The sequence below is a fragment of the Salvelinus alpinus genome, chromosome 4 (genome assembly GCF_045679555.1).
Source record: "Salvelinus alpinus chromosome 4, SLU_Salpinus.1, whole genome shotgun sequence".
In the NCBI taxonomy this organism is placed as follows: Eukaryota; Metazoa; Chordata; class Actinopteri; order Salmoniformes; family Salmonidae; genus Salvelinus; species Salvelinus alpinus.
In genome coordinates this window covers 36290607-36313477 of record NC_092089.1, presented here as the reverse complement: position 1 = coordinate 36313477, position 22871 = coordinate 36290607, and the positions used below count along the sequence as shown (strand labels likewise).

General features: G+C 43.5%; 1 protein-coding gene across 3 annotated transcripts in view; it reads left to right on the top strand.

Moving 5' to 3' along the window:
• Positions 1–13690, top strand: part of LOC139572409 (uncharacterized) — a 38519-nt gene extending 24829 nt beyond the window's left edge. The window contains exons 3-9 of one of the 3 annotated variants that reach the window (XR_011674400.1): positions 39–172; positions 7816–7892; positions 8739–8804; positions 9718–9741; positions 10017–10133; positions 11365–11541; positions 12696–13690. Coding sequence is in view for 1 of the 3 variants with exons in the window: in XM_071395167.1 (XP_071251268.1) it covers positions 87–172; positions 7816–7892; positions 8739–8804; positions 11365–11507 (372 nt within the window). In the remaining 2 variants the exon portion in view is untranslated. The remainder of the gene's footprint in view (positions 1–38; positions 173–7815; positions 7893–8738; positions 8805–9717; positions 9742–10016; positions 10134–11364; positions 11542–12695) is intronic. The other 2 variants (XR_011674401.1, XM_071395167.1) reach the window with 2 other exon arrangements.
• Positions 13691–22871: the final 9181 nt, after the last annotated feature.

The window sequence follows — 22871 nt, the reverse complement described above, 5'->3', positions numbered from 1 at the left end:
CCCTTAGAATGACGCAATTTCATTCCCTCCCTCCGCAGGTAGAGTCGGACATTTTGGAAAATTGTATCCAGTGACATCTTGCTAAGATGGATCCGAAGGCTTCTCTCTTCACCCTTCCACATCCTCCTTTAACCCTACACGACCACCATGTCCTGTGTCCCCATCTCACCCAGTGAGTGAGAGCACAGCTCCTGTCCTTCATTTGAACCACTGTCAGACTAACAAAGGCAACATCTACCTGTAATTGCCAGTGAAGACAGGGAGACAGTGGCTCAACCAGTAGGAGTTAGAAGAGAGAAAAGGGAGAATTGCTCTTTAAGTCCTCGTAAGCAGATGTAGCCATTCTTGGCCCGTAGCTGGTTGCCCCTACAACATAGAGTTGTTAAATTGCAGAGCAGTCTCACACAATCAGGCTGGAGATTGTCAAGTGTTACATAGTGGTATCTTAAGGGTAGAGGAATTATACTGACTGGGACTATTTTATTCTGATTGACACAGCTCAGTGGACTGCCGAGGAGGTCCGTAGAGGCAAACGTCTCTAAAGAGCTATTAGAGAAATGATTCAGAGCCGAGGTTATTAAGAGAGTATATTACATATTAACAGAATATATTAGGTATGAATACACACACTGTTAATCAGTATATATCTAGTAGGTATGTATTATATTGTATGTTATACCACAGCATTGTTGAATACTTGTTTCTGATTGGCGAGAATGGACATTAACAAGTTGTTATACAGAATGTCTGGAATGTATATTCATTATATTACATGTTTCATATTGATCAGATTTGCTGCGTTTCTGTAGCAAACCCACACAGGAGCCGCCCGGTTGCCGCAGAAATGAAAATGTCAGACGAGGTCATAGCTTTTTGTCGTCGGTGCGACTATGCGGTTCTTTTTTCTTTCGTAAAAAGACGTTTCATCCATCAGACCATGTTTGCTAATGTGAAACGCCTGTGGAACTACGTTTCCCAGCATGCCCCTCTGTCCCTGAGACCCTTAACCTGTGAGGTCATAGTAGGTCACAGGTGAGGTCCTCGGGAACAGGGCTGCATTCATGTTCATCATTGTGGAGCAAAAGAAAAGAGAAGAGTCGCTGTGGAAGATGACTTACTGTTTTTATACGTCAATTAACTCCTTGTTATTTCCCATAGACTGTTCCAGTATAAAGAATGCAATGTATAGTGTTTAAACTGGTGTTTCCTTTTAAAGTGATCATAGTTAGAGTTGCTTCCACACATCTGAATACCAAACAAAATCCCAGACTTTGACACAGTGGTTGGATGTCCCATGTCTTTGTATCTGATAATGGTACACACAGCCCTATCCATTCTGCAGGACTCTACTGAATGTTGTGGTACTTATGTACTTGTCTGAAGTGTGATTCCCTCTTAACAACAAATAGCTGTGGAAGAGGATGTCTGTCTGTAGTCTCCAACTGCAGGAGTGACCTCAGGGGGCCCACCCTATTGGCTGGCTTTCTGTTCTAACCCATAATGGGAGCCAATCAGAAGACAGCCAAGGGTGGTGACCCTGTCAAAGTTATCTTCGAAGACAGCTAATGATCCATGTGAAATAAAGTATTTATACACTGTTACTGTATTTTGTTACTGTATTTTTTACTGTATAAATTGTATGTTTTAATTCGTAAATAAAGACAGAGTAATGTAAACGGTGTGGCAGTCTGTGTGAACGTGTGAAGAGGAGCATGCTATGAGCAATGTCTGGCAGATCTACATGTTAGAGACTCCAGAGGTGTAAAACCTCCCTGTATATATTGTTATTTTTTACTGCTGCTCTTTAATTACTTGTTACTTTTATCTCTTATTCTTATCCATATTTTTTTTAACTGCACTGTCGGTTAGGGGCTCGTAAGTAAGCATTTCACTGTACGTAAGCATTTCACTCACCTGTTGTATTCGGTGCATGTGACTAATTAAATTTGATTTGATTTGACATGCTAACATCTAATTGAAGACAATGTTAATGTGGCTGCTGACACTGAAGCACTAACTACAGCTGCAAAGCCATTAGCAAACATTTAACATATCCCGGACTATCATCTTGGTAATGTACAAACATGCAGTCATCCAGAAATATCATCCTGCTGACCTCCCAGTCACACACAAGATATTAATGGAGAGGATTTCAACCCTTAAATGTAAATAAACAGAATTGAATGTACATTTAGCTTTACTGCATGAAGTGTCAGTTCATCAAAGTGCCCTTGTTGGCTACACACACAAAACTAGGCACACACACACACACACAGTCTTGTACAGCTAACCTTGTGGGGACACACAATTCAGTCCCATTCAAAATCCTATTTTCCCTAACCCCTAAACTTAACCCTAAGCCGTACTCTTACCCTTACCCTAAACTTAACCCCAAAACCTAACCCTAACCCTAGCTCCTAACCCTAAAACTAACCCTAGCTCCTAACCCTAACCCTGAACGTAATTCTAACCCTAACTAACACTAATTCTAACCTTAACCCTAAACCCCCTAGAAATAGCATTTGAACTCGAGGGGACAAACACAATGTCCCAAATTGGTGTCACGCACACTCTCTCTCTCTCACTCTCTCTCACACACTCTCTCTCTCTCTCTCTCTCTCTCTCTCACTCTCACTCTCACACACACACACACACACACACACACACACACACACACACACACACACACACACACACACACACACACACACACATGTATTTGTGGCCCTCCCTCCCCAGCTGGGAAGCCAGGGTGGCTGCCTGACTTGTTGTCTGACTCTGGCAGTCCTGGAGCAGACTCTTGGCCAATATTGATTAGCTTGTCTGTGTGGAGACAGATGAATGCTTTAGTACCCAGCTCACCATGCCACTGGAAATATATTAACTTGGTGTATTAGGCACCCTGTCTGGTTACCATGGAGACACAGAGAGAGATTGGGAGAGTGGGGTTGTGGGGAGGGGGAGGGGGATATGGGATGTGATGAGGCAGTGGGCTTGATTGGTAGTCTCTCTCTCTGTTCTCCTTTCTCTCTCTTGTTTTCTCGTGATCTCTCTTTTTCTCTCTCTCCATGTCTTTAACCTTTTTTTCAATGTCTCTCTCTCTTTCATTAATTAGGGATTGGCACTTTTTTCCATCACTCATTATCTCAATGATTTCAGTGTCCTCCACTGCTCAGGGTTTATCCCTCTTAGTTTTCATTTCCCTTTCTGTTTCCCTCTCCCTCTCCAGACCACCAGCCTTTTTCATTTTTGTTTTGGCTCCCTCACAGACAAACTTCCACTCTATATCGTTACACTTTCATGAGCATTTTGCACTCTCTCTTCCCCCCCCTTGCTAGTTTTCCCCTCCCCCCTTCCTCCCCCCTCCCTCTCTCACTCCATCCCTCTGCTCTGCAGTAAAACTGGTGCATTGTGGTAGCAGAGAGAGGGGACCAGAGACAATGGAATTGAGAAGAAAGGTGGGGAAACCGACACAGGCAAAGGGAAGGCTTTGGTGCTCCTCCTATACCTAGCCATGAAGTGGGAGAGCATTTCACATGTATTACGCTGTCATTCTCAGATTTAAGTGGAGTGGTTTAAAGACACTTACACCTCAAGTGAAAATGAACATCTGCTCTGCACAGCTCAAAGACACAGCATTTCATTTAGTGTGTCATGCAAATGGAATATCCATGGAATCCGAATTAGAATTATATGTGAAAATCCGTATCTCAGTGACATCCTTTATGACATCATACATTCATATTCAACAATACAGTAAGTTTTGGAACCTCAACCAACTTTTCCCATATGACAGCACATCATCCTGAAGATGTAGAAGTGGGGGTTGTGGGTTCTCTATGCCAGCATGTTGTTCAACCCCTCTCCTAGCTGCTATCATTGCTTTGTGGAGGTTGAATACAGTATACGTCTGTGTTGGGGACACGTCCTCACCGAATACAACATTCGAAATGTAGACTCGTTGTAAGGTTCTGTATTTATTTTCTTAGTCAACCTTGTGTTCTGTTTCGTTGTGTTCTTGAACGTAGCCCTGTCTTTCATTTTTGTTCATTGATTTCACCTGTGTTAGTTACTCACATGGTCTCATCAGCTCCTTATTTAGTTCAGTTCATTCTGCTTGTACCTTTGTGAGGTATTGTTCGTTTTGACTCTACTAAGCCTTTTCTGAGAACCAGTTATAGCCTTCAGTTCTAGTTTTGATTCACGTACCTGTTTGCCTACCTGTGTATGATTATTGCCAGCCTGTGACTACGATTCCTGCCTTCTGCGAAGGTGAAATAAACACCTGCCGCACTCTGTGCTTGAATCTACACCTTTTTCTCCCTCAGTATTCATTACAGAATACCTCACCTAAAACGGAATGGATTCAGCGGAGCTACAGCGGCGCCTAACCCAGCAAGAGGAGCTCATGGAGGAAATCTGCCATCTTCTCCGCCAGCCTATCTCTACTCCTTCGATGCCAGGAATTGTAACCCATTGCCCTCCTTCATTCATATCCATGCCTGGAAAATATGACGGTTCACCTGGAAAATGTCAGGGATTTCTGATGCAATGCTGCAAATACATTGAGCACAACCCCCACTAACTTCACCACCAACAAGAGCAGGGTGGATGTTGTTGTCTCTACTCACGGGCAAAGCCCTGGATTGGGTCTCCGCCATATGGACTGCCAAAAGCACAACTCGGATCCAAGACCCATTTCCACACCCTCTTCAAAGAGGTATTCGATCCCTCTCCTTCCGGCCATCCTATAGGAGACCTCCTCATAGAACTTCAACAAAGGCGCAATTCAGTATGCCCTCGCGTTCTGCAAAATGGCTGTAGGGAGTGGATGGAGTGAGGCTGCTTTACTTACCGTCTACCGAAGAGGGCTCAAAACGGAACTTCAGGCGGCGCTGGCCTGTAGAGGTGACCTTCAGGATTTAAATCAATACATTCGTATCTCCATCGACCACCTCATCGCCGACTGCCGAAGAACTCAGGAACCCGACACCTTCTCTTTCCATGATTCCGTCATCCGAGTCTTCCAGAGCCCATGCAGTTGGGCCATGATTAACGCTCCCTGAATGACGTCACGGTCAAACCGTGTCCCTCATCCTCTGATCCCAGCAACCATTGAACAAGTGGGCCGCCCCAACATCTATACAAAACTCGACCTGCGAGGTGCATATAACCTTGTCCGTATTCGTGAAGGCAACGAATGGAAGACGGCCTTTATCACCGCACTACAAATACCTGGTCATGCCCTACGGCCTTACTAACGCCCCCACCGTCTTCCAATCCTTTATGAACAAGGTTTTCCAGGATATGATCAACCGCTTTCTCATCGTCTACATTGATGACATCCTGATTTAATCCCTGAAGGAACACATACTGCATGTGCAAAAGGTTCTTCAATGGCTCCTTGACCATAACCTTTATGTGAAGACTGAAAAGAGCACCTTCCATGTAACCTTGGTAAACTTCCTCGGTTTCGTACTGACACCTGGAGGGGTCAGCATGGATGAGAACAAAGTCACTGCCATCAGTAACTGGCCCAAACACACCACCGTTAAGGACCTCCAACGTTCTCCAACTACTATTGCCGTAGTTCATTTGGAACTTCAGTTCTACTGCTGCAACCCTTACCAGCCAAAAGACCCGGACCCTTCAAAGGACTGATACCACCCTGACTGCTTTCAACAACTTGAAACGACTCTTCACCTCAGCTCCTGTCCTTCGCCAACCTGATCCGACCCTTCCTTTCACCCTGGAGGTGGATGCCTCCGAAGTCGGAGCCATACTCTCTCAGTGGGTGGGAACATATCCATAATCACATGCCTGTGCCTTCTTCTCCAGGAAGTTATCCTCCGCAGAGGAATTACGATGTGGGGAAGAGAACTCCTCGCCTTCAAGCTGGCCCTCGAGGAGTGGTGCCACTGGTTGGAGTGCGCACAACATCCCTTTCTCGTCCTAACAGATCATCGTAATCTGGAATATATCAGAGGGGCCAAGAGGTTAAACTCCAGACAAGCCCGCTGGGCTCTCTTCACATGCTTCCATTTTCATGTTACTGACATCCCTGGAAAGAAAAACATAAAAGCTGATGCTCTCTCCCGACAGTTTGACCTTCCGACCAGTAACTCAGACCCTACACCCATTCTTCCTTCCTCTTGCATTATGGGACCGGTACAGTGGGAGGTTCTCTCTGCCATACAAGAAGCCCTAACCACAGACCTGGCTCCTCCTGAGACACCAGCTGGGAGGAGTTGCATACCAGCAGCTGTTAGACCACAACTGATGCAATGGTGTCACACGTCCTTGGGGTCAGGACATCCGGGCATTACACAAACCACCGAACTTCTAACCTGTAAGTTCTGGTGGTCCTCACTGGCATCCGACGTAAGGGATTACGTACACTCCTGTCCAGTCTGCACCCAAACCAAAAGCCCTCGTCATCTCCCTTCCTGTAAGCTGCAAACTTTGCCAATCCCTCACAGACCCTGGTCCCACATAGCTGTAGACTTCATCACAGACCTTCCTGAATCCTCTGGTAACACCACCATCCTTGTCGTAGTAGACCGTTTTTCTAAAATGTGTCGTCCGGTTCCTCATCTACCCAACGCCATGGAATTGTCTGAGTGTGTTCCAGCAGGTGTTCCGTCTGTATGGGATTCCGGAGGACATCGTCTCTGACCGCAGGCCCCAGTTTGTCTCCCGGGTGTGGCGAGCCTTCTGTGACCGACTAGGGGTCACCCTCAGCCTCTCCTCCGGCTACCCCCCCCCCCCCCCCAGACCAATGGGCAGATGGAACACCTGAACAAAGAAATGGGGAAGTACCTCCGCCAACAATGTTCTGCCTCTCCACATGACTGGAGTCTGTATATGGCCTGGGCCGAATATGCGCAGAACTCACTCATGCATTCATCCCTCTGCCTTACTCCGTTTCAGTGTGTACTTGGTTACCAACCCCCTGTTTCCCTGGGAGGCGGAGCCTGGTACTGTCCCAGCTGTCGACGACTGGTTTCGGCGTAGTGAGCGGGTATAGGAGAGGAGACTGCTAACCGGCATCTGCAGGAAGCCTCTAATACCCAGAAACGCTTTGCCGACAGATGCCGCCGACTTACGCCACTCTTTGACCCGAACAGCGTGTGTGGCTCTCTACAAGAGACATCCGGCTCCGCCTCCCCTGCAAAAAGTTCTGTCCTCGCTTCATTGGTCCCTTCAACATAACACATCGCATCAACCCTGTCACGTACTGCCTCCAGTTACCCCGTCAGTATAAAATCTCCTCGTCCTTCCATGTCTCTGTTAAAACCGGTCACCTACAGTTCTGGGGGGGGGGGGGGGGGTCAATCTTGTCTCCTGTTTTGTGTTCTTGAACGTAGCCTGTCATTTTTTTTCATTGATTTCACCTGTGTGTTACTCACCTGGTCTCCTCATCAGCTCCTTATTAAGTTCAGTTCATTCTGTTTGTGCCTTTGCGTTATTGTTCGTTTTGACTCTACTAAGCCTTTTTTCTAGCTCATTTGTGAGAACCAGTTATAGTCTTCAGTCCTAGTTGATTCACCTACCTGTTTATGACCATTGCCTGCCTGTGACCACGATTCCTGCCTTCTGCAAAGGCGAAATAAACACCTGCCGCGCCCTGCGCGTGAATCTACACCTTTTTCTCCCTGTGTATTCTTTAAACTCGTGCTTTAAAAAAACTAGGGAATATATTCAATAACAACCAGAAAATGATTGAGGCAGGGCGAGTTGGTGAGAACTGATCCTGTTTTATTTAGGCACAGCAATATGGGTTATAAGATAAGAACTTGGAACTTTGTTTCTCAGGGAAAGGCTATGGAAGCTGAAGGAGATCCTAAATGCTGAGATCATGGCGGCGGAATTTGACAAGAAGATGAATGATGGTACAAGTCCTGCTGTCTGCATCACTCCTAACAAAATAGTCCCTCAAATGGCTGAATACGCTTTCCTCACTGCTAATGGTGTTGGGAGACGACATTCAATTGTTTTTGGAGAGTTCGATTACAGTGGATTTGGTTTTCTGCATACTGTAACAGTCATGGGTGTTCAAAGTTTGATCAGAAAGAATACTTTGCCTTTCAAGAATGGAATGGACATTTTATTTGATGCACACAACCGGTATGACTGAGAAATGGTCTTACCTAGCTACCTTAAGATAAATGATGATCTACATCTATAGAGGATTTAAGACAGTTTGCTACAGCAGGAAAATAATTCTGCATCAACAGGAAATGTGAATTATTTGGATCATAATTAATGGACATTTGTGTAGTGGTTGATACATTTTTCTTAAGGTAAAAACAAGTCTGAAATGTCAGTGTAAATTGCAAACTTCAGAGCTATTACAACCTCAAACACTACATGTTTTACATTTCCTGCTTAGCAGGAGAGGTTCCCCTGGGACGGGGTGATCAAATTAAGATCCTACATCTGTAACTGTAAGTCGCTCTGGATACGAGTTTTGGCTAAATGGCTCAAATGTACTGTTTATAACTCTAACTTCCCCCCCAGCAGCTCCTCTAGTGCATCATTATGCATTTTGATTCCCTTGGTTTTACACTGGGGGCAGTGTTTTACACTGGATGTAGCAGCAGACTATTAGATCATTTCAGCTCTGGTAAAAAAATTGACTAAAATGGAGCAGAGTTGGAAATCTGCACACACCCACACTTTCATGGGAGAAATTTAGATATTTTTCTCTCCTCCGCCCCTCTATCCATCAAACACAGTGTATGACGAGGGGTTACTGACAGCAGCAGACAATTTCATTGTGGCTGCCTTCAACCTGCCTCAAGGTGAGACATGATCCCCTCTCCCTTGTATTTCCTTTTCCTCACTACTACCTCACACCATATTTCAAAACATTTCTTGCATATCCAAACCTCTGTTACTTGCCATGGGGTGTGTAGCATCAGTAATGTCTTACCTTTTCCCAACCTGTCATCTGTGTGATAGGCTCTGTATAGTATGGGCTCTGTACAGTGGTGGAAAAAGTACTCAATTGTCATACTTGAGTAAAAGTAAAGATACCTTTTAATAGAAAAATGACTCAAGTGGAAGTCGCCCAGAAAAATACTACTTGAGTAAAAGTCTAAAAGTATTTGGTTTTAAATATACTTAAGTATCAAAAGTACAAATAAAAGTATAAACCATTTCAAATTCCTTATTAAGCAAACCAGATGGCACAATTATTCTTTAAAAAAATAATAATAATCCAGGGGCACACCAATTTACAAACGAAGCATTTGTGTTCGAGTCCGCCAGATCAGATTCAGTAGGGATGACCGGGTATGTTCTCTTGATAAGTGTGTGAATTAGACCATTTTCCTGTCAAAATGTAACGAGTACTTTTGGGTGTCAGGGAAAATGTATGGAGTAAAAATTACATTAATTTCTTTAGGAATGTAGTAAAGTAAAAGTTGGCAAAAATATAAATACTAAAGTACAGATACCCAAAAATTACTTAAGTAGTACTTTTAAAGTATTTTTGCTTAAGTACTTCACACCACTGGCTCTGTATAGTATGGGCTCTGTATAGTACTTTTATCAGTCTAACGATATACTTGGTTCTATACTGAACCATGTCAATCAAGACAACTTGTCATGTCAATGTAAATCAGTAAAAATGTTTTTGTTGCTTAAAATTGTTGTCTGCTTCTTTCTTTCTTGTCATTTTTTGTTTGTTTTCCCCCTATTATCTCTACCCAGCTTCTGGATGTTTCCCTCCATGTTGTGAGTGACTGTTTCCTCCTCCATTGTTCCTCCTGGCATGACCTTCCTGTTGAACCTCATGAACTCTTAGTAGCTCTGCTTAGCTATTGCCTCAACGTGTTAAAAAGATTCCAACTAGTCTATGACTCAATCTATGATAGCAAGCTAGTTGTGCACCTGCTGTCAATATAATAGTTCATTAAAATAGTTATACTAAGACATATACAAAGTATTAAATAGATTTAATTTCCTATTGAATTCCTATGGTATTTCCTTTCTATTCTACCTTGTTCTAGAAATGTATAGGCTGTGTTGCATTTCCTCCCATGGGTTCCTCAGGATCTCAGGCTTCTGGTTATGTCTACAACTGTATCACCTGTCAGTATCCTGTGAGTTCCCACTTGACTGTCCAAGTGAGTAACAAAACACCGCCACATCCAATCTATTGACCATTCACACCGATTTGTTTCATCACTCAAATACCCTCATCTCCCCAATGCCTGGTTAAAAGACTTCATCCTAAACCCGCCTTAACACTGTCTGTGCAACACTGTCTGTGCAGATCTGTTTGTGTAGGTATGCCTGTGTAGGACTGTATGTAGTACTGCTTGTGTAGGCTATGTGTTACATAACTGCATTTTCCCCTTGTGAAAACATCCACTTGGTGTCTTTCATCCTAGAAATGTTCTTAGCAGTAAAGTCAGAGGATGTTTTTGCACAGAAAGGCTCCCCAAGGCACCCTTTAAGTTCTTGGCTTCTTTGTGTAAGGTGACAGTCCCCTCCCACACACCATGGTATTCATATCCACCCAGTGCTACACAATTACTGTTCAGCATATCACCCCTTTCAGTGCATCCCCCTAGAGGCTGTATTTAAATATTATCATTAGGAGGGCTCTGACTGCCACTTGAGAACAGCTTGACCTCAAGGTTAGGGTGTTTCAGTGTGTGAGTGATAATGGCCAAGCCCTAGCATGTCCATCACTATACAGTACCCACTGCAATTCCTCACAAGCAGGACCCAAGTATGTCTTTAGATGAGAATCTTTCCCAAAAAGATGAGGTGAATTATTGAAGACATGTTACGAAACCATCCCTTTTCCTGAAACTTCCATTTAGACATGATTCCTTTGTAGTGAGAGAAGATCAGAGGATTGTGCAGTCATGTTGTCCCCTGACTTGCAGATCAGGACCCAGCAGGTGGATCAGTTTGAGGAGGTGACAGTAGGGATAGACAGGCTCTACTCTATCCCCTCAGCTGGTCTGCGACACCAGGGTACATACCAGTGTGAGATCTACTCTGACCAGCGCTCCTTAGTCAGACTCTACTACCACCTCATAGGTGATGATAGTGTTGTAGAGAGACGTTCATTCAAGTCCCATATTCCTTTATGTGTGTTGTATGGTGGGGTCTGCCCATTCAACATCAATGTGTAGCACGGTGCCCATTTTGTGGCAGAGAGCTTCACCACACATCTTTGTATGTATCTTTATAGTCGATGTGTCCTCTCTTGCTCTGTTATCTCTATCTCTCGGTGTTCTGAGTCTCTGACCTCTCTCTCCCTCCATCTCTCTCACTGTCCATTTCTCTCGCTCTCTCTTATCGTCTCTCGATCTCTCCTTCCCCCCTCTCTCTCTGACCCAGTCATTCCCCAGGTGGTGGTAGGCCACAGTGAGCTGCAGGAGATATTTGATCTGTCACTGCTTCCAGGGGGCCGAATTGTCCCTGTGCATGGTGGATGGTCCCTCACCCTCCTCCGTCTCCCTCTCTCCCCACGGCCTGTCTGACTTCTCTGCTACTGCTGCTCTTCCTCTCCCTGGGGTAAGTGAACAGGCTGTACACCACATACAAAGTACACTCTTAGAAAAAAGGGTTCCAAAAGAGTTCTTTGGCTGTTCCCATAAAATAACCTTTTTTGGTTCCAGGTAGAATCCTGATGAAGACATCTTGGCTGTTGAAACGTTGTTGCTCCTAGAGTGTGCGGCTCTCCTTTTCTTTTCAATAACTATTTTGAGTTCCATGTAGAACCGTCTGGGGAAAGGGTTCTTTCTACCTGGAACCAAAACAGTTCTAACCAGAAAAGTTTTTTCAAAAACAGCGTTTCCCAAACTCAGACCTCGGGGCCCCCAGCGGTGCACAGTTGGTTTTTGCCCTAACACCACACTGCTGACTCTGATCAAATATTGATGATTAGTTGATTATTTGAATGAGCTGTGTAATGCTAGGACAAAAACCAAAACGTGCACTCCCAAAATGACCCTGTCCTATGGGGACAGCCGCAGAACCCTTTTAGGTTCTAGATAGCACCTTTGTGTCAGTGTCCCAGCTCACATACACAGAGCTGTAGATATACCTTTGACTGTGTTAGTATCCCTCCTCCCTCACAGATGGAGACAATCATTTATATTCTATAGGCTATAGTATAGACAGCTATTAACGCAGAGAGTGCCTTAATATCCCTTAGCCGTGGCATATTCACCATACCGTGCTTCTTCAGGCCTTATTGCTTTATTAAAGCCATGTTGCTTTAACAGCATTGGATTGCTTTTGTTTGCCGTGCTGCCAATAAAGATTGTTTGAATCTGAATGTGACTTAACCAGAGAAAGGGCTGTCCCAGGCAGTCTCAAATCCTATCATATCTAGTTTCCAGAACAGTAATGAGGTTCATGTTTGCTCAGCAACTGTGACACTATATCTAATTTCTTGGAGCCTGAAAAGATATGGCCACTTAAAGCTCCTATAGGACAAAAAATATTTGATTCTCCTTCCGAAATGACATACATCCAGTCTCATATGACGGCCATCATACCCAATTCAGCACTCATACCAGAACTTTTTTATTTGTGCATTATGTCATGTGTTTATTACAGATATTACCAAGGGGATATCCTAGTCCAGACATTGGTATAGGCTTACATATCATGGAGAAGCTCTCGTCTGGACTAACTCAGCTCTGTGTACCTGGTTGTTACAGGATTCTGCACTGGTGGTCGATAAAGGAGAAGAGTGATGTGGAGCAAGCTGAAGACGATCCAGATTCTAGGTGCCCAGTGCGGGAGATATATCTACTGAAATAAAAACTGTCCTATGACGCTCATCCATTCCCTTGTCTGTGATGGTGAAGAATATCTGGGTTTGGTCAGAGCAATCGGTCTTTAGCTGGTTTCACCACTAGAGGGCGATAAGCACATGTTAATATCTATAACTTCAGTGCTTTAAGGCAGGAGTCATTAAGATCGGTTGCCTTACTTTCCTGATGTAAGACATTATTTGTTATAATGACAATGATTAGGTTACTATTATCACCACATACTGTGGCATGGTGAGACCAGTGAATGCTTTATGGGACAGATTCAACAAATTTTTATTTGTTCAAAGACCCCTACTGTTATGACAGATTCGATGTGATACATAATGAGACGTTTGTAATTAAGAAAACCTCAACCCTAACCTAGCATCAACCCTTACCGTAAACCTAGCTTCATTTCCACATCTCGGCTCAACCCTAGCCTCAACTCTAACCCTAGCAAAAAATATAAATTGACTTCTTTCTATGATTATATACGGATTGTTAACTGATCGTTAACTGTGACAGACAGATGGGTTAACTATTGTATGAATTAACCCCTTCATTGGTTAAACTTGATGTGGCTCATGAGTATTATTAGTTCACTGTATTCTGGCTAGGTGGTTGTGAGACTATTGTGACACTGACCATACCATGATGGAGGGAACATGATCTGAGGAGAGGCGGAGCGTTACTGCCGTTATAAACCCTCAGTGTGTGTCTAAATATATACAGACATGACTCATCGTTTAACCCAGCCATTTAACAGGCGCTGAGGGTGTATTTTTTTCCAATGGGTTGTTCAGTTGTCTGGGCAATGGATGATGCATCAAGGGGCCTCCTAGCTAGAAGTGTATTCTGGATTTTATCAAACCTGGAATTAAAGTTTCCACTTCATGATATGCTATTGTGGTTTGTGGCTTTTTGACCACCTACATGACCAAACACACTTATTTTATTTAACCTTTATTTAACTAGGCAAGTCAGTTTTAAGAACAAATGTTTACTTACAATGACTGCCTACCCCGGCCAAACCCAGACGACGCTGGGCCAATTGTGCGCCACCCTATGGGACTCTCAATCACGGCCGGATGTGATACAGCCTGGATTCGAAACCGGTACTGTAGTGACGCCTCTTGCACTGAGATGCCGTGTCAGACCGCTGCGCCACTCAGGAGCCCTCGAGTGTAGTGTGTAATCAGACTTGATTTTTTATGGAGTTAATGGATAACCAAGGTAGAATCTCAAATTTGATGAAAGTCAAAATGTGAAGTCCACTATATACTATTTATACATGATCGTGGGTGGGCTCTATTGCATTCTACTTCAGTCATATACTGTTGATTCATTCAATCAAATGCATTCAATTCAAGAATTGAAAAAAGGTTATTATAAATTCATTGAGTTGACATGAATTGACTTGAAAATTGACCCCAATCCTGTACACCATATGATCGCAGCATTTTATCATTGAGCATTAACCTTAGTGACCAATATCGCAAAAGCTGAATATATGTCACAAATCAGCCCTACGTTAGAGCCGACCCCAGCCTCGACCACACCTGTGACCACACCTCTCACGGGGCTATATATCACTCTGACAGAGGTCACATCACTGACTTCTACTGTCATTTTACCAGAGATAAGGTAGTATTATGTAATAACATCAGGTAAACCTGGAACTTAGCTTTGTTTGAAGTTCCCAGTACTCTACAGTATAGGCATTATTCTAACAGATAATGATGGACTGGACACTCGCATTTTATTTAACTTTGATAAGGGAGTCAAGCTGAAACCAAGGTCTCTTTTACAGATGAGCCTGATGAAGGAACCAAGGTCTCTTTATTTGATTGACTATTTGGCTGCCTTTGTGTGTCCGTCATCGTTTGGAAAGGATTATGCTTTGTAAATGACATGCATTACACGCCAACTTATGTCTTTATCTGGGAGCCTGACCCTTCTTATCTCAACTTGACTGGCACAAAGCATGGTCGTAATACAATTATACAATTATATCTTTTGAGACCTCGTGGTCAGGTAGTTGCAAAATAAGGTTTTTAAATGTATTTTTATCGACCAGAAAAACACTTCTTTACCTGGTTCTCTGACCTGATACCAATCAAAATATGACATATTTCCCAGACGTCTCGATGCCATCATGAACACATATGTACAGTATTTTGGGTGTAATATTGTCTGACGTCTTTTCAACCAGAAAAACAATTTACAACCGGAAAGTTACATCATTATGACATCCCATGCCAACTCAGCCCATAGAAAGAATCAGGGTAGTTGGAACCAAGACAAGTGTTTTTGCGATGATTCCGGTAAGGGATTATGACCCCACCAAGTGAGTGTGCAGTTTGTTGCTTACCCAATCAACCCTGAGGAACTCCCAGACAGCCCATAGGCTCCCCAGCCTGAGGAAACTCCCTTAGCTAGAGGCGTTGAAATACAGTATGACAAAAATAACCTCTGAGAAATGGTGTAATCTTACAGGATATTCCATCCTCCCCCCATTGTCTATGGTCCTTTTCTCAACTCTGAGAGGCAAACCTGGAGGTTTTATCGTAACTCTCACTGGGTGGGGAAATCATTGTTTCCATAGCAGTTGTTGTGTTTTAGGGGTAGTTAGGACTAGTAGAACTAGTGGAAGTCCATTTCAGTTGCATTACAATGCTTGTTCTCTGTCCTCATTTCACTTTTGTCCTTCTTGCTGTCTTCGTCTTTCAGGCATCACAACACGATGCATCTCAGACCTCATCTATTGGTTTCTCTGCATCTCGTACGATTATGACGCGGTTGTGGTGATAATGACAGTAATGAGAATCACGATCATATCAATTGCATTTATATAGCACTTCTCACAAGGCCTCAAAGCACTTCACTGTGCGTTGTCATTCCGTCCACAGTGAGTTGAGAACATCAGCTCCATTGATATCAAAGTGGGTGACTGTTGATATGGAATGACTTTGAAACCTTGATGTGGAGGTGGGAAGGAGATAGATCTGACCCTCAAACTTGCAATACACACACACAAACACACACACACACACAGACCACATCTTTCAGTTTAGTCACATTACTGTGCTTCCCCTTTTAATGGGAGCAGCATGTCTCTGGTTGGGCTGCCAGCTGAGAGCATTCCTCCCTGACGCAGGGCAGGAGGCCTAGACAGGGTGGGGGAGGAAGGGATAATTTGAACCAGCTGCCAGGGGAAGTGATCTCCTGCTTCGTCACACAGAGAACTCCTCAGACCCTGTCTGACCAACTAACAGCCTGGGAACCCTAGCCTGGGTCCCAACATAAACCCAGCCCCTCGTATCAGCATCCTCCATCCACATCTCTGCGTCTGGGCTTTCACAGACGGTCAGGGTGTTTGGGGATAGTCACGTCACATATGTCACCTTATCAGATAGTGTGTGTATATACAGTCGTGGCCAAAAGTTTGCATATACTCCAGAAAGTTATGAAGAGTGATGAGATGAATTGCAATTAATTGCAAAGTCCCTCTTTGCCATGCAAATGATCTGAATCCCCCCCAAAAAAATTCCACTGCATTTCAGCCCTGCCACAAAAGGACCAGCTGACATCATGTCAGTGATTATCTCGTTAACACAGGTGTGTGTTGATGAGGACAAGGCTGGAGATCACTCTGTCATGCTGATTGAGTTTGAATAACAGACTGGAAGATTCAAAAGAAGGGTGGTGCTTGGAATCATTATTCTTCCTCTGTCAACCATGGTGACGTGCAAGGAAACACGTGCCGTCATCATTGCTTTGCACAAAAAGGGCTTCACAGGCAAGGATATTGCTGCCAGTAAGATTGCACCTAAATCAACCATTTATCAGATCATCAAGAACTTCAAGGAGAGCGGTTCAATTGTTGTGAAGAAGGCTTCAGGGTGTCCAAGAAAGTCCAGCAAGCGCCAGGACCGTCTCCTAAAGTTGATTCAGCTGCGGGATCAGGGCAACACCAGTATAGAGATTGCTCAGGAATGGCAGCAGGCAGGTGTTAGGGCATCTGCACGCACAGTGAGGCGAAGACTTTTGGAGGATGGCCTGGTGTCAAGAAGGGCAGCAAAGAAGCCACTTCTCTCCAGGAAAAACATCAGGGACAGACTGATATTCTGCAAAAGGTACAGGGATTGGACTGCTGAGACCTGGGGTAAAGTCATTTTCTCTGATGAATCCCCTTTCCGATTGTTTGGGGCATCTGGAAAAAAGCTTGTCCGGAGAAGACAAGGTGAGCGCTACCATCAGTCCTGTGTCATGCCAACAGTAAAGCATCCTGAGACCATTCATGTGTGGGGTTGCTTCTCAGCCAAGGGAGTGGGCTCACTCACAATTTTGCCTAAGAACACAGCCATGAATAAAGAATGGTACCAACACATCCTCCGAGAGCAACTTCTCCCAACCATCCAGGAACAGTTTGGTGACGAACAATGCCTTTTCCAGCATGATGGAGCACCTTGCCATAAGGCAAAAGTGATAACTAAGTGGCTTGGGGAACAAAACATCAATATTTTGGGTCATTGGCCAGGAAACTCCCCATACCTTAATCCCATTGAGAACTTGTGGTCAATCCTCAAGAGGCGGGTGGACAAACAAAAACCCACAAATTCTGACAAACTCCAAGCATTGATTATGCAATAATGGGCTGCCATCAGTCAGGATGTGGCCTAGAAGTTGATTGACAGCATGCCAGGGTGGATTGCAGAGGTCTTGAAAAAGAAGAGTCAACACTGCAAATATTGACTCTTTGCATCAACTGCATGCAATTGTCAATAAAAGCCTTTGACACTTATGAAATGCTTGTAATTATACTTTAGTATTCCATAGTAACATCTGACAAAAATATCTAAAGACACTGAAGCAGCAAACTTTGTAGAAATTAATATTTGTGTCATTCTCAAAACTTTTGGCCACGACTGTATATCACATAGTCCCCCTCCTAAACCGAGAAGTTAGTGAAGTCAGAAGTCTATAACATGATATCACCCAAATCTAGTGAGTGTGATGAGTAATGGTGACAACATAGACTGGTACCATTCAGACCCTCATATACTCACCACAATAATGTTTTGACTCACTTTAATCACCATCCTTGTTGTACTGGCATTGTTGACCGGCACTGGCTATCACCAAAGAGCACTCTTCCCTCTATGGTTAGATCGATACGGTTCTGATACTAAAGACTGGGAAGCTGTCCGAAGTCATCATTTATGCATATAATTAATGTCATTTTAGTGCCCCCACACCTTGCACCAGAATGTTTTGAGTGTTGGGGTGAGGAGGGGTTCATGATCCATCACCAGGGAAGTTTTCCATATATTCAATAAAAGGATGCCATATCTTAACCAAAGTACCTAGTTTATTCCGTAGAACAGGGTTTCCCAAAATAAATGTAAGAAAAAAAAATATTTACAAAATAATTGACAGATTAAGCACATTTTGGACATGGGATCTGTGGGAAATTGTTGGAGGGTACAATACAATGTAATATTATACAATTTATGTTCTTAATTTACGTTCTTGCTTGTATTAATTATTTTTATTTTGTTGTGTGCTGAATTATATTGTTCTATACACATATGTGTATGTTTTATTCTGTTTTTGTATACAGGGCTCTATTGTAAAAGAGATTTTTAATCTCAATATGACTCACCGTTTAAAGGTTAAAAAAATGGCAGGCCACAGTATCAATTATTTTAAAAATCTACTAAATTCCCCATAATGTTGTTTTCGTCAAGGCTAGAGGAGAAGACCCAGATGCAGACAGTTTCAAAGTAACAAAAGTTTATTACAAAAACAGGGGGGCAGGCAAACGACAGGCCTCAGAGGTCAGTAATCCAGAGCAGAGTCCGAAAGGTACAGAACGGCAGGCAGAGATCAGTAATCCAGGGTAATGTGACAAGGGGACAAAACGACAGGCAGGCTCAGGGTCAGGGCAGGCAGAATGGTCAAAAACCAGGAAAGCTAGAAAACAGGAACTAGAGCCAGAAAGGCGCACAGGAAAAAACACTGGTAGGCTTGACGAAACAAAACGAACTGGCAACAGACAAACAGAGAACACAGGTATAAATACACTGAGGATAATGAGGAAGAAGGGCGACACCTGGAGGGGGGTGGAGACAAGCACAAAGACAGGTGTAACAGATCAGGGTGTGGCAGTTTTTGACATAATTTGAGTCAATTGGAGGTGTACCTGTGGATGTATTTCAAGACCTACCTTCAAACTCAGTGCCTATTTGCTTGATGTCATGGGAAAATCAAAGGAAATCTGCCAAGACCTCAGAAAAAAATTGTACACCTCCACAAGTCTGGTTCATCCTTGGGAGCAATTTCCAAACGCTTGTAGGTACCACGTTCATCTGTACAAACAATAGTATGCAAGTATAAACGCCATGGAACCACGCAGCCGTCATACCGCTCTAGGAGACACAAACTGTCTCCTAGAGATGAACGTACTTCGATGCGAAAAGTGCAAGTCAATCCTCAGCAAAGGACCTTGTGAAGATGCTGGAGGAAACAGGTACAAAAGTATCTACAGTGGGGCAAAAAAGTATTTAGTCAGCCACCAATTGTGCAAGTTCTCCCACTTAAAAAGATGAGAGAGGCCTGTAATTTTCATCATAGGTACACTTCAACTATGACAGACAAAATGAGAAAAAAAAATCCAGAAAATTACATTGTAGGATTTTTAATGAATTTATTTGCAAATTATGGTGGAAAATAAGTATTTGGTCACCTACAAACAAGCAAGATTTCTGGCTCTCACAGACCTGTAACTTCTTCTTTAAGAGGCTTCTCTGTCCTCCACTCGTTACCTGTATTAATGGCACCTGTTTGAACTTGTTATCAGTATAAAAGACACCTGTCCACAACCTCAAACAGTCACACTCCAAACTCCACTATGGCCAAGACCAAAGAGCTGTCAAACGACACCAGAAACAAAATTGTAGACCTGCACCAGGCTGGGAAGACTGAATCTGCAATAGGTAAGCAGCTTGGTTTGAAGAAATCAACTGTGGGAGCAATTATTAGGAAATGGAAGACATACAAGACCACTGATAATCTCCCTCGATCTGGGGCTCCACGCAAGATCTCACCCCGTGGGGTCAAAATGATCACAAGAACGGTGAGCAAAAATCCCAGAACCATACGGGGGGATCTAGTGAATGACCTGCAGAGAGCTGGGACCAAAGTAACAAAGCCTACCATCAGTAACACACTACGCCGCCAGGGACTCAAATCCTGCAGTGCCAGACGTGTCCCCCTGCTTAAGCCAGTACATGTCCAGGCCCGTCTGAAGTTTGCTAGAGAGCATTTGGATGATCCAGAAGAAGATTGGGAGAATGTCATATGGTCAGATGAAACCAAAATAGTTTTTGGGTAAAAACTCAACTCGTCCCGTTTGGAGGACAAAGAATGCTGAGTTGCATCCAAAGAACACCATACCTACTGTGAAGCATGGGGGTGGAAACATCATGCTTTGGGGCTGTTTTTCTGCAAAGGGACCAGGACGACTGATCCGTGTAAAGGAAAGAATGAATGGGGCCATGTATCGTGAGATTTTGAGTGAAAACCTCCTTCCATCAGCAAGGGCATTGAAGATGAAACGTGGCTGGGTCTTTCAGCATTACAATGATCCCAAACACACCGCCCGGGCAACGAAGGAGTGGCTTCGTAAGAAGCATTTCAAGGTCCTGGAGTGGCCTAGCCAGTCTCCAGACCTCAACCCCATAGAACATTTTTGGAGGGAGTTGAAAGTCCGTGTTGCCCAGCAACAGCCCCAAAACATCACTGCTCTAGAGGAGATCTGCTTGGAGGAATGGGCCAAAATACCAGCAACAGTGTGTGAAAACCTTGTGAAGACTTACAGAAAACGTTTGACCTCTGACAACAAAGGGTATATAACAAAGTATTGAGATAAACTTTTGTTATTGACCAAATACTTATTTTCCACCATAATTTGCAAATAAATTAATAAAAAATCCTACAATGTGATTTTCTGGATTTTCTTTCCTCATTTTGTCTGTCATAGTTGAAGTGTACCTATGATGAAAATTACAGGCCTCTCTCATCTTTTTAAGTGGGAGAACTTGCACAATTGGTGGCTGACTAAATACTTTTTTGCCCCACTGTATATCCACAGTAAAACGAGTCCTAGGTTGACATAACCTGAAAGGCCGCTCAGCAAGGAAGAAGCCACTGCTCCAAAACTGCTATAAAAAAGCCAGACTACGGTTTGCAACTGCACATGGGGACAAAGATCGTACTTTTTGGAGAAATGTCCTCTGGTCTGATGAAACAAAAATAGAACTGTTCGGCCATAATGACCATCGTTATGTTTGGAGGAAAAAGAGGGAGGTTGCAAGCCGAAGAACACCATCCCAACCGTGAAGCACGGGGGTGGCAGCATCATGTTGTGGGAGTGCTTTGCTGCAGGAGGGACTGGTGCACTCACAAAATAGATGGCATCACGAGGAAAGAAAATCATGTGCATATATTGAAGCAACATCACTAGACATCAGTCAGGAAGTTAAAGCTTGGTTGCAAATGGGTCTTCCAAAAGAACAATGACCCCAAGCATATTTCCAAAGTTATGGCAAAATGTCTTAATGACAACAAAGTCAAGGTATTGGAGTGGCCATCACAAAGCCCTATAGAAAGTTTGTGGGCAGAACTGAAAAAGCGTGTGCGATCAAGGAGGCCTACAAACCAAACCAGTTACACCAGCTCTGTCAGGAGGAATGGGCCAAAATTCACCCAACTTATTGTGGGAAGGCTACCCAAAGCGTTTGACCCAAGTTAAACAATTTAAAGGTAATGCTACCAAATACTAATTGAGTGTATGTAAACGTATGACCCACTGGGAATTTGATGAAATAAATAAAAGCTACTGATATTCTGACATTTCATTCTTAAAATAAAGTGGTGATCCTAACTGAACTAAAACAGGGAATTTTTCGAGGATTTAATGTCAAGAATTGTGAAAAACTGAGTTAAATGTATTTGGCTAAGGTGTATGTAAACTTCTGACTTCAACTGCATGTAGTGTTCAAACTACAACAGAATAAATCTGTCAGAACTTGCTGTTACGGAGACTGTCAGGTGCAGCCCTGTATCATGCAACGCTGCCTGACTGACTGACTAGTACCAATTGTGTTCTTATATTATGAGGGGGTCTCTGATGTATTTGCTATCAAAAAAGGGGTCACCGATTAAAAAATGTTTGGGTACCCCTGCCTTAGAATATATGTTATTTTCTCTAAAGGAATGCATTTATTCATTTGCACGCTTTTTTGCTACATCAAGGGCAATCTCGGTTAAAGATGGCGCCGGAGGGGATGGCTGCTGTCTTATCGGCTCTTAACCAACCATGCTATTTTTTTTGTTTTTTCGCGTTGTTTGTAATTTGTTTTGTACATAATGTTGATGCTACTGTCTCTTATGACCGAAAAGAGCTTCTGGACATCAGAACTGCGATTACTCCCCTCAGATTAGACAGAGTTTTTTTTCAATGAGTAGGACGGGTGGGATATACTACAGACACCCGACCTGGCCCATATCCCAGTCATTCGCTGGAGAAGGAAACTGAGATTTTGCGGAAAAAGATCAGGGTGCCTTGTGAGGATCAGGTGATGAGTGGCTAATCTTCCTTTGCCATCCGTACTGCTAGCTAATGTTCAATCGCTGGAAAATAAATGGGACGAACTGAAAGCACGTATATCCTACCAACGGGACATTAAAAACTGTAATATCTTATGTTTCACCGAGTCGTGGCTGAACGACGACATTATTAACATACAGCTGGCAGGTTATAGACTCTATTGGCAGGATAGAACAGCAGCCTCTGGTAAGACACGGGGCCTAAGCATATATGTACACAACAGCTGGTGCACGATATCTAAGGAAGTCTCATGGTTTTGCTCGCCTGGGGTAGAGTATCTCATGATAAGCTGTAGACCACACTATCTACCTAGAGAGTTTTCATCTGTATTTTTCGTAGCTGTCTACATACCACCACAGACCGATGCTGGCACTTAAACCGTACTCAATGAGCTGTATACCGCCATA